The 12452-nt window shown below is 46.4% G+C and overlaps 1 protein-coding gene and 1 long non-coding RNA gene across 3 annotated transcripts in view; one reads left to right on the plus strand and one right to left on the minus strand.

Annotated features, from left to right (window-relative positions):
• Positions 1 to 12452, minus strand: part of LOC149972874 (uncharacterized) — a 390242-nt gene that overhangs the window by 365456 nt on the left and 12334 nt on the right. The gene's annotated exons all lie outside the window — the stretch shown is intronic.
• Positions 1 to 12452, plus strand: part of LOC110502157 (uncharacterized) — a 47531-nt gene that overhangs the window by 20688 nt on the left and 14391 nt on the right. The window contains 5 exon segments of the mRNA XM_036959348.2: positions 5886 to 5975; positions 7796 to 7922; positions 10693 to 10823; positions 11135 to 11337; positions 11527 to 11636. Of these exon segments, the coding sequence (XP_036815243.2) occupies positions 5886 to 5975; positions 7796 to 7922; positions 10693 to 10823; positions 11135 to 11337; positions 11527 to 11636 (661 nt within the window).

The following is a 12452-nucleotide window of genomic DNA, read 5'->3' on the forward strand; positions in this document are numbered from 1 at the left end:
CAATCTACATTTAGGCTCGTAACATTAACAGTAAACAATAGGTGAAAGGAGATCCAGATAACCAGAACATAGCCTACAGTGAGATGCAGCCTGCTACAGTGAGATGCAGGCTGCTACAGTGAGATGCAGCCTACAGTCTACTACAGTGAGATGCAGCCTACAGTCTACTACAGTGAGATGCAGCCTACAGTCTACTACAGTGAGATGCAGCCTACAGTCTACTACAGTGAGATGCAGTCTACTACAGTGAGATGCAGCCTACAGTCTACTACAGTGAGATGCAGCCTACAGCCTGCAACAGTGAGATGCAGCCTACTACAGTGAGATGCAGCCTACAGTCTACTACAGTGAGATGCAGCCTACTGCAGTGAGATGCAGCCTACAATCTACTACAGTGAGATGCAGCCTACAGTCTACTACAGTGAGATGCAGCCTGCAACAGTGAGATGCAGCCTACTACAGTGAGATGCAGCCTACAGTCTACTACAATGAGATGCAGTCTACTACAGTGGGATGCAGCCTACAGTCTACTACAGTGAGATGCAGCCTACAGTCTACTACAGTGAGATGCAGCCTACTGCAGTGAGATGCAGCATACAGCCTACTGCAGTGAGATGCAGCCTACTACAGTGAGATGCAGCCTACAGTCTACTACAGTGAGATGCAGCCTACTGCAGTGAGATGCAGCCTACTGCAGTGAGATGCAGCCTACTGCAGTGAGATGCAGCCTACCGTCTACTACAGTGAGATGCAGCCTACAGTCTACTACAGTGAGATGCAGTCTACTGCAGTGAGATGCAGCCTACTGCAGTGAGATGCAACCTACTGCAGTGAGATGCAGCCTACTGCAGTGAGATGCAGTCTACTGCAGTGAGATGCAGCCTACTACAGTGAGATGCAGCCTACAGTCTACTACAGTGAAATGCAGCCTACAGTCTACTACAGTGAGATGCAGCCTACAGTCTACTACAGTGAGATGCAGCCTACTGCAGTGAGATGCAGCCTACTACAGTGAGATGCAGCCTACAGTCTACTACAGTGAGATGCAGCCTACTGCAGTGAGATGCAGCCTACTGCAGTGAGATGCAGCCTACAGTCTACTGCAGTGAGATGCAGCCTACAGTCTACTACAGTGAGATGCAGCCTACTGCAGTGAGATGCAGCCTACAGTCTACTACAGTGAGATGCAGCCTACAGTCTACTACAGTGAGATGCAGCCTACAGTCTACTACAGTGAGATGCAGCCTACAGCCTGCAACAGTGAGATGCAGCCTACTACAGTGAGATGCAGCCTACAGTCTACTACAGTGAGATGCAGCCTGCAACAGTGAGATGCAGCCTACTACAGTGAGATGCAGCCTACAGTCTACTACAGTGAGATGCAGCCTGCAACAGTGAGATGCAGCCTACTACAGTGAGATGCAGCCTACAGTCTACTACAGTGAGATGCAGCCTACTGCAATGAGATGCAGCATACAGCCTACTGCAGTGAGATGCAGCCTACAGTCTACTACAGTGAGATGCAGCCTACAGTCTACTACAGTGAGATGCAGCCTACTGCAGTGAGATGCAGAATACAGCCTACTGCAGTGAGATGCAGCCTAGTACAGTGAGATCCAGCCTAGTACAGTGAGATGCAGCCTACTGCAGTGAGATGCAGCCTACAGCCTGCTGCAGTGAGATGCAGCCTACTACAGTGAGATGCAGCCTACAGTCTACTACAGTGAGATGCAGCCTACAGTCTACTACAGTGAGATGCAGCCTGCAACAGTGAGATGCAGCCTGCAACAGTGAGATGCAGCCTACAGTCTACTACAATAAGATGCAGTCTACTACAGTGAGATGCAGCCTACAGTCTACTACAGTGAGATGCAGCCTACAGTCTACTGCAGTGAGATGCAGCCTACTACAGTGAGATGCAGCCTACAGTCTACTACAGTGAGATGCAGCCTACAGTCTACTACAGTGAGATGCAGCCTACTGCAGTGAGATGCAGCCTATTACAGTGAGATGCAGCCTACAGTCTACTACAGTGAGATGCAGCCTACTGCAGTGAGATGCAGCCTACAGTCTACTACAGTGAGATGCAGCCTACTGCAGTGAGATGCAGCCTACTGCAGTGAGAAGCAGCCTACAGTCTACTACAGTGAGATGCAGCCTACAGTCTACTACAGTGAGATGCAGCCTACTGCAGTGAGATGCAGCATACAACCTACTGCAGTGAGATGCAGCCTAGTACAGTGAGATCCAGCCTAGTACAGTGAGATGCAGCCTACTGCAGTGAGATGCAGCCTACTACAGTGAGATGCAGCCTACATTCTACTACAGTGAGATGCAGCTTACAGTCTACTACAGTGAGATGCAGCCTACAGTCTACTACAGTGAGATGCAGCTTACAGTCTACTACAGTGAGATGCAGCCTGCTACAGTGAGATGCAGCCTACAGCCTACTACAGTGAGATGCAGCCTACAGTTGAATGCAGTGAGATACAGCCTACTACAGTGAGATGCAGCCTACAGTCTACTACAGTGAGATGCAGCCTACAGCCTGCTACAGTGAGATGCAGTCTACTACAGTGAGATGTAGCCTACAGCCTGCTACAGTGAGATGCAGTCTACTACAGTGAGATGCAGCCTACTGCAGTGAGATGCAGCATACAGCTTACTGCAGTGAGATGCAGCCTACTGCAGTGAGATGCAGCCTTCTACTCTGAGATGCAGCCTTCTACAGTGAGATGCAGTCTACTACAGTGAGATGCAGCCTACTACAGTGAGATGCAGCCTACTACAGTGAGATGCAGCCTACTACAGTGAGATGCAGTCTACTACACTGAGATGCAGCCTACAGTCTACTACAGTGAGACAGCCTACAGCCTACTACAGTGAGATGCATCCTACTACAGTGAGATGCAGCCTGCTACAGTGAGATGCAGCCTACTACAGTGAGATGCAGTTTACTACACTGAGATGCAGCCTACAGTCTACTACAGTGAGATGCAGTCTACTACAGTGAGATGCAGCCTACAGTCTACTACAGTGAGATGCAGCCTACTACAGTGAGATGCAGCCTACTACAGTGAGATGCAGCCTACTACAGTGAGATGCAGTCTACTACACTGAGATGCAGTCTACAACAGTGAGATGCAGCCTACAGTCTCCTACAGTGAGATGCAGCCTACAGTCTACTACAGTGAGATGCAGCCAACAGTCTACTACAGTGAGATGCAGCCAACAGTCTACTACAGTGAGATGCAGCCTACAGTCTACTACAGTGAGATGCAGCCTACTACAATGAGATGCAGTCTCCTACAGTGAGATGCAGCCTACAGCCTACTACAGTGAGATGCAGTCTACTACAGTGAGATGCAGCCTACAGTCTACTACAGTGAGATGCAGCCTACAGTCTACTACAGTGAGATATAGCCTACTGCAGTGAGATGCAGCCTACAGCCTACTACCCTGAGATACAGCCTCCTACAGTGAGATACAGCCATGCACAGCTGTCTTGCCAAACAAAAAGGCCTATAAGCCCACTTTCAACCTGGAGAACCATGCTGCTCATGAGTATGGGACAATACATTTCTGTGCATCACATTTTACTCGTAGTCAATTAAGCAATGCCAGCCTACTATTACGTCCAGTTCCATTTACAACCACAAAAACCCATTTACAACCACAAAAACCCAATTTACAACCACAAAACCCCCATTTACAACCACAAAACCCCCATTTACAACCACAAAACCCCCATGTACAACCACAAAAACCCATTTACAACCACAAAACCCCCATGTACAACCACAAAAACCCATTTACAACCACAAAAACCCCATTTACAACCACAAAAACCCATTTACAAAAAAAAACCATTTACAACCACAAAAACCCCATTTACAACCACAAAAAAAACATTTACAACCACAAAACGCCATATACAACCACAAAAACCCCATTTACAACCACAAAAAACCATTTACAACCACAAAAACCCCTAGGCTACCAAGAAAACCCCTAGGCTACCACAAAAACCCCTAGGCTACCAAGAAAACCATAGTAGAATGGATCTATTTCTATGATGAAACATACTGATATGTAGCTATACCCAGGGGCTTCATTTGGGTTCTTGCATTGGAATTATATTGAATTCTGCAGTAACTGAGTATTCCAGCTACTCTCTTCCTATGAACCAGTTGCTATTTAATGAATGTTTTTGGACAGAGAACCTGCGGCTAGGTTATGATGATTCTAGGCTAACCTGGGCTGGCTCCTTTGTTCTAAGATCGTTAGGAAGAATCGGGAGGTGGAGCGCGCTGTGGAGCCATTATCCTTGCGGAATGGTGGGTAGGCTCTGCCCGCAGAGCTAGCTGCCGCTCGGCAGCATCATGGCATCGGCATGGTGGCGGCTTCGGTGGATTGATGCTGCTGCTCATCTCTCTCCTTTTTTTGTTTGGGTACTTTGGCGAAGCCAATTTTTGATATCCATTGTGGCACTGTGAAATTAGCTGGTTTGAGCTAGCTAAATAGGCTAAGGCTAATAACACTAAAGCTTTTTACAGCTAGCTAAGAAGCTAACTAAACTCTGTAATGGTGAGGCAGAGTTGAGGGAAGCAGCTTCAATGGTAAACTTGACCCAGCCCTTTATAAATACATACAAAATAACAGGCGGAGGCATATCCCTTTATTCACTGAGCCTACCACAGATGGAAACACAAAGGAGCCCTACCAAACTGCCCCGTGGCTTTCCATAACCGCCCCTACAAACACAGCAACACGCTCTGCCCATTGTGCTGACACAGTGCTGACACAACTGAGGGGGCTAAGCCCCCTTTACCCCGTTGTGGAACTGGGTCTGCTAAGAAAGGAAAGACTAAGCCTAATGGAAGGACTATGCCTAATGGAAGGACTATGCCTAATGGAAGGGACTAAGCCTAATGGAAGGACTAAGCCCAATGGAAGGGACTAAGCCTAATGGAAGGACTAAGCCTAATGGAAGGACTAAGCCTAATGGAAGGACTAAGCCTAATGGAAGGACTAAGCCCAATGGAAGGACTAAGCCCAATGGAAGGACTAAGCCCAATGGAAGGACTAAGCCCAATGGAAGGACTAAGCCCAATGGAAGGACTAAGCCCAATGGAAGGACTAAGCCCAATGGAAGGACTAAGCCCAATGGAAGGACTAAGCCCAATGGAAGGACTAGGCCTAATGGAAAGACTAGGCCTAATGGAAAGACTAGGCCTAATGGAAAGACTAAGCCTAATGGAAAGACTAAGCCTAATGGAAAGACTAAGCCTAACCGAAGTGTATATAAAGCAGGGAGTCATGCTGAGACCAAGGTCTCTTTTACTGTTGAGCCCTGTATACACATCAGTATACACATCAATATACACATCAGTACACATCAGTATACACATCACTATACACAGCAATATATACATCAGTACACATCAATATATACATCAGTACACATCAATATACACATCAGTACACATCAATATACACATCAGTATACACATCAGTGTACACATCAATGTACACATCAATATACACATCAGTACACATCAATATACACATCAGTACACATCAATATATACATCAATATACACATCAGTACACATCAATATACACATCAATATACACATCAGTACACATCAATATACACATCAGTACACTTCAATACACGAAAAGCAAAACACAATCATAGAAAACAAACACATTCTTCAGTAAAAGAGTCCTCAGTCTGCCATTTGAATTGCCATAGGGGCACCACCATCCAATTTTAGAGAGCAAACAAACTAAAAGCTGCTTTTTCCTGACTCAGTGTCATCAGTGAGTTGTATTGTGTTGTATAACAATCTTTTGTTATCTTGTGCATGTTTGACATACAGGCTCTGAACGGCTTCGTCCTGGTGGTCACTAATGACGGGACCATTTTCTACTCCTCTCACACCATTCAGGATTACCTGGGCTTCCACCAGGTACCGTACAGATTGTCCCTCCTCCCTTTCCGTACCCCCAGTGAAGGTTCTATTCCTAAAGCATGACCAGGGTGTTCTGTGCCTCAGCTCATTCATAATAGACAAGCAGGCATCTGGTGAGGCAGCTGGATCGTCTCTGGGATCCTGGCTGATCCTAGCAGCATTCACATGCATGTTTGCAAACATTAAAGCATAATCCTCCATCGACACATGGTCATCTCTGCTTGAGGTTTTTATCATTAATTGCTTGCAATACAAACATAGAATGATCCCCTGTAAAGACGGTTGCCTATAGATGCTATGGCATCAAATAATTGGTTAGATTTGATCTCAATGAGACTAATCTGTATAAACCTGATTTTAAATTAAAATAATATTCATTGGAGTTATGGTTGGGTTTGAGGGTTGCGTGCGGTGTCTGCTGCGAACTGTCAGGGGCCGTTGTCTGGGCCCTACCTGCTTGGTGAGGAGTCTGATTCTGCTCAGCAGGTCCACAGAGAGAGAATGGGTGAGACCAGTCTATTAATAGCTTGGCCTTTAGTGGAAAGAGACCACCAGCCGTGGCAGTGGGCAGTGGGCAGTGGGCAGCAGCCATGACCAGCACCACAGCATCACAGACCCTGCAGAGATGGATGGGAATATGGCGGGGGATGGGGGATATAGTGAAGAGGCACAAAGGATTGAAGCACTTCTCACACATTATGCAGTCTGCTGTATGACATTCAGGCTCTGGAGAAATTCAGCACACACTGAGACACTGGTAATTCAACACACTCTTGGAGAGATATCACAGACCCCTTCAGTACAGCGATGTTCTCATAACGTCACTCCTTCAGTACAGCGATGTTCTCATAACGTCACTCCTTCAGTAAACAGTGCATTCGGAGTATTCAGACCCCTTGACTTTTTCCACATTTTTTTTCTGTTTTTAGAAATTTTTGCGAATTTATAAAAAGACAAACCAATATCATCATTTACATAAGTAATCAGACCCTTTACTCAGTCCTTTGTTGAAGCACCTTTGGCAGCGATTACAGCCTTGAGTCTTCTTGGGTATGACGCTACAAGCTTGGCACACCTGCATTTGGGGAGTTTACCCCATTCTTCTTCTTTGCAGATCCTCGCAAGCTCTGTCAGGTTGGATGGGGGGGGGGGGGGGGGGGGGGGTTGGCTATTTTCATGTCTCTCCAGAGATGTTCAATTGGGTTCAAATTCGGGCTCTGGCTGGGCCACCCAAGGACATTCAGAGACTTGTTCTGAACCTTCGCCCCAGTTTGAGGTCCTGAGCGCTTTGGAGCAGGTTTTTGCATTTACCACAGGTGGACTCCATTCAAGTTGTAGAAACATCTCAAGGATGATCAATGGAAACAGGATGCACCTGAGCTCAATTTTTAGTCTAAGGTATTTTTGTTTTATTTACGTTTTCTGAAAACCTGTTTTCCCTTTGTCATTATGGGGTATTGTGTGTAGATTGATGAGGATTGTTTAAATCCATTTCAGAATAAGGCTGTAACATTTTAAAAAATGTGGAAAAAGTGAAGGGGCCTGAATACTTTCCGAATGCACTGTAGCAGTATAGTGTCTGAAGTTCCCATAATGTAATTTACATAAGGATCTATCGTTTAGACATTGTTTGTGTCTGTATTGTGCATGCTTCCCATCTTTATTTTAACTGCCTCCATGTGATGGATATGTCCATCTTTATTTTAACTGCCTCCATGTGATGGATATGTCCATCTTTATTTTGTTTGTCTCTATAATCCCACCTTCCTTTCGTACCCCCTCTCTCTCCCCTCTTCCTCGCTCTCTCTTTCTTTCAGACTGATATTATGCATCAGAGTGTGTATGAGTTGGTCCACACTGAGGACCAGCAGGAGCTGAGGAGGAACCTCCACTGGGCCCTCAGCCCACCTACCATCATGGACACACTGGGAAAGTCCTCCTCAGGTGACTTCCTACCTCCGCGTTAGACCCTGAAACACCACCTCCGTGTTAGAACCTGAAACACCACCTCTCTGTTAGACCATGAAACACCACCTCTCTGTTAGAACCTGAAACACCACCTCTCTGTTAGACCCTGAAACACCACCTCTCTGTTAGACCCTGAAACACCACTTCCGTGTTAGACCATGAAACACCACCTCTCTGTTAGACCCTGAAACACCACCTCTCTGTTAGACCCTGAAACACCACCTCTCTGTTAGAACCTGAAACACCACCTCTCTGTTAGAACCTGAAACACCACCTCTCTGTTAGACCATGAAACACCACCTCTCTGTTAGAACCTGAAACACCACCTCTCTGTTAGACCCTGAAACACCACCTCTCTGTTAGACCCTGAAACACCACTTCCGTGTTAGACCATGAAACACCACCTCTCTGTTAGACCCTGAAACACCACCTCTCTGTTAGAACCTGAAACACCACCTCTCTGTTAGACCATGAAACACCACCTCTCTGTTAGAACCTGAAACACCACCTCTCTGTTAGACCCTGAAACACCACCTCTCTGTTAGACCCTGAAACACCACTTCCGTGTTAGACCATGAAACACCACCTCTCTGTTAGACCCTGAAACACCACCTCTCTGTTAGACCCTGAAACACCACTTCCGTGTTAGACCCTGCAACACCACCTCCGCCTTAGACCCTGAAACACCACCTCCGCCTTAGACCCTGAAACACCACCTCCGTGTTAGACCCTGAAACACCACCTCCGTGTTAGACCCTGAAACACCACCTCCGCCTTAGACCCTGAAACACCACCTCCGTGTTAGACCATGAAACACCACCTCTCTGTTAGACCATGAAACACCACCTCTCTGTTAGACCCTGAAACACCACTTCCGTGTTAGACCCTGCAACACCACCTCCGCCTTAGACCCTGAAACACCACCTCCGCCTTAGACCCTGAAACACCACCTCCGTGTTAGACCCTGAAACACCACCTCCGCCTTAGACCCTGAAACACCACCTCCGTGTTAGACCCTGAAACACCACCTCCGCCTTAGACCCTGAAACACCACCTCCGTGTTAGACCATGAAACACCACCTCTCTGTTAGAACCTGAAACACCACCTCTCTGTTAGATCCTGAAACACCACCTCCGTGTTAGACCCTGAAACACCACCTCTCTGTTAGACCCTGAAACACCACCTCCGTGTTAGAATACTGAAACACCACCTCCGTGTTAGACCCTGAAACACCACCTCCGTGTTAGACCCTGAAACACCACCTCCGTGTTAGACCCTGAAACACCTCCTCCGTGTTAGACCCTGAAACGCCACCTCCGTGTTAGACCCTGAAACACCACCTCTCTGTTAGATCCTGAAACACCACCTCCGTGTTAGACCCTGAAACACCACCTCCGTGTTAGACCCTGAAACACCACCTCCGTGTTAGACCCTGAAACACCACCTCCGTGTTAGACCCTGAAACACCACCTCCGTGTTAGACCATGAAACACCACCTCTCTGTTAGAACCTGAAACACCACCTCTCTGTTAGATCCTGAAACACCACCTCCGTGTTAGACCCTGAAACACCACCTCTCTGTTAGACCCTGAAACACCACCTCCGTGTTAGACCCTGAAACACCACCTCCGTGTTAGACCCTGAAACACCACCTCCGTGTTAGACCCTGAAACACCACCTCTCTGTTAGACCCTGAAACACCACCTCCGTGTTAGAATACTGAAACACCACCTCTCTGTTAGAACCTGAAACACCACCTCTCTGTTAGACCCTGAAACACCACCTCCGTGTTAGAATACTGAAACACCACCTCTCTGTTAGACCCTGAAACACCACCTCCGTGTTAGAATACTGAAACACCACCTCTCTGTTAGACCCTGAAACACCACCTCCGTCAATGAAAAAACATTAAGAGATTCAATCATAGAAATTAATGCAGAACTTTCAATAGCATTTTCTATGAATACCCTCTGCATAATGCATTACAAATGCAGTTATAACACCTTATGAAGTATGCGTAATGCATTACATAAGTATATAATAACTCATTATTATGCATTATATAAAACATCTATAATTAATAAATGCTCATAAACATTCAAGAAAGGCTCAGGCCTCTGTACTGACTTAAACTATCCAATAGTGGGTGGTGTTGCACATTTGTTCTTCCCCTGCAAGAGAGGAAGCCATCACATGTCGAGCTAAGACGACATTAGCCTCTGGTGCTAATTACATAAGTGTATTTTCAACAGAGCCAGGAGACCACGCCCATTGAGGACAGGACACACAGTCGGGTCAAAACAGAATACAGAAAAGAACAGAAGCAGAACAGTTAGCATTTAGAATGTGCTGAGGGATATTGAATAAGTCTTTGTTTAAAGTGTCATGACACATCTCTCAGCAGACACCCAAGCCAGACACCTCACGTCAGCTTTTCTTTCAAGCCCAAACATTCATGTCAACACACAGTCAACAATGTTGTTATTCATTTAGCTTTTTGTGTTGATGAATTCCTGTACTATCATACAAATAATTATTATTTCATGAGATTACATAATCGGGTTGTCACTGATTACCTGTTTGTATGACCATTTTAGAGAAGTTGCACACATTTTGTTCTGTTTCTACATGACTGAACTGTATGCTGTAATCTTGAGGATCGTTTCCAAATATAGTGCAATAGGTGGTTAGATGATTTTGATGATAAAAGCCTGGTCTGAACATGTCTTATCTTCTGATCCATAGATGTGGAGCCGGAGAGCGGCACCACTGTGACCTATAACCCTGAGCAGCTCCCACCAGAGAACTCCTCCTTCCTGGAGAGGAACTTCGTATGTCGCTTCCGCTGCCTCCTGGACAACTCCTCTGGCTTCCTGGTGAGTCTCTCAGCTTCCTGGTGAGTCTTGCAGCTTCCTGGTAGGTGTTATTGACACCTCACCCCAACCGAATGCCTACAACCTCCCAATAGTGTTGGTCTATTAGTATTTTAAGCTCACTCAGAGGAAAGCTCACACATTGACATAGGGTGACGTGAAATACACGTTGAAATACAATTTTGATGGATGTAAATCAGATTGTTGTTGGATAGACTTTGGACAGATATTCAAACACATGGACAATCAAAGACGAAAAGATACATGTCTAAGACAAAATGTTTGTGTTCTTTCCCCCCCCTCCCCCCTGCCAGGCCCTGAGTCTGCAGGGCAGGCTGAAGTTCCTGCGTGGTCAGAACCAGCGGCAGGAAAACAGGGTCAAGGCGCCGCCCCAGCTGGCCCTGTTTGCCATCGCTACGCCTCTCCAGCCCCCCTCCATCCTGGAGATCAGGACCAAGAACATGACCTTCAGAACCAAACACAAGCTGGACTTCACCCCCATGGCCTGCGACGCAAAGTACGCTCACTTTGACTTCCTTGTTATTATGATAATGTTGTGGTGACAGTTGCAATCATCAAAATAAGTAGACTACTATTACAATAGTATTGAATAGACTGTCATTTGTCAGTCATACTGCTATTGTTATGTAGTACTGGTTATTATATGATGTGAAATAATTGTTTATTGACATCATCCCTTTTGCAGGGGGAAAATTGTGCTTGGGTATACTGAAGCTGAACTTCGGGTGCGAGGCTCTGGGTATCAGTTTATCCATGCGGCGGATATGTTGTACTGCGCTGAGAACCATGTCCGAAGTAAGCCTCATCTCCATTATGTCTACCTAAAAATACAAAGATGGGAGTATTTATTTTGGATTGGGTTGAATTGGTTCTGTCCTCAAAACATTGGTGAGGCCGGGTATGACCAGGTCAAAGATGGTGGTCACAGAGTTCGGACAGCTTTCCCAAGTAATCCCAGTGGATTACGGCGCAGATTGAGCAAAGCCGCAGAGCTGCTAGAGGATAGGATAGGCCACAGATACACTATATGATCAGCAGCAATAATCCATATACACTACAACAAATAGTATGTGGACACCTGCTCGTCGAATATCTCATTCCAAAATCATGGGCATTAATATGGGGTTGGTCCCCCTTTTGCTGCTATAACAATCTCCACTCTTCTGGGAAGGCTTTCCATTAGATGTTGGAACATTGCTACGGGGACTTGCTTCCATTCAACCACAAGCGTTTGTGAGGTCGGGCAACTGATGTTAGGCCTGGCTCGCAGTCGGCGTTCCAATTCATCCCAAAGGTGTTCGATGGGGTTATCATGCTGAAACAGGAAAGCGCCTTTCCCAAACTGTTGCCACAAAGTTGGATGCACAGAATCATCTAGAATGTCATTGTATGCTACAGAGTTAAGGAGCCTGAACCATGAAAACAGCCTCGGACCATTATTCCTCCTCCACCAAACTTTACAGTTGGCACTATGCTTTGGGGCAGGTAGCGTTCTCCTGGCATCCGCCAAACCCAGATTCTTCCGTCGGACTGCCAGATGGTGAAGCGTGATTCATCACTCCAGAGAACGCGTTTCTACTGCTCCAGAGTCCAATGGCAGTGAGCTTTACA

This window comes from Oncorhynchus mykiss, chromosome 22, assembly GCF_057628025.1.
Source record: "Oncorhynchus mykiss isolate SJ-2025 chromosome 22, ASM5762802v1, whole genome shotgun sequence".
Classification (NCBI taxonomy): Eukaryota; Metazoa; Chordata; class Actinopteri; order Salmoniformes; family Salmonidae; genus Oncorhynchus; species Oncorhynchus mykiss.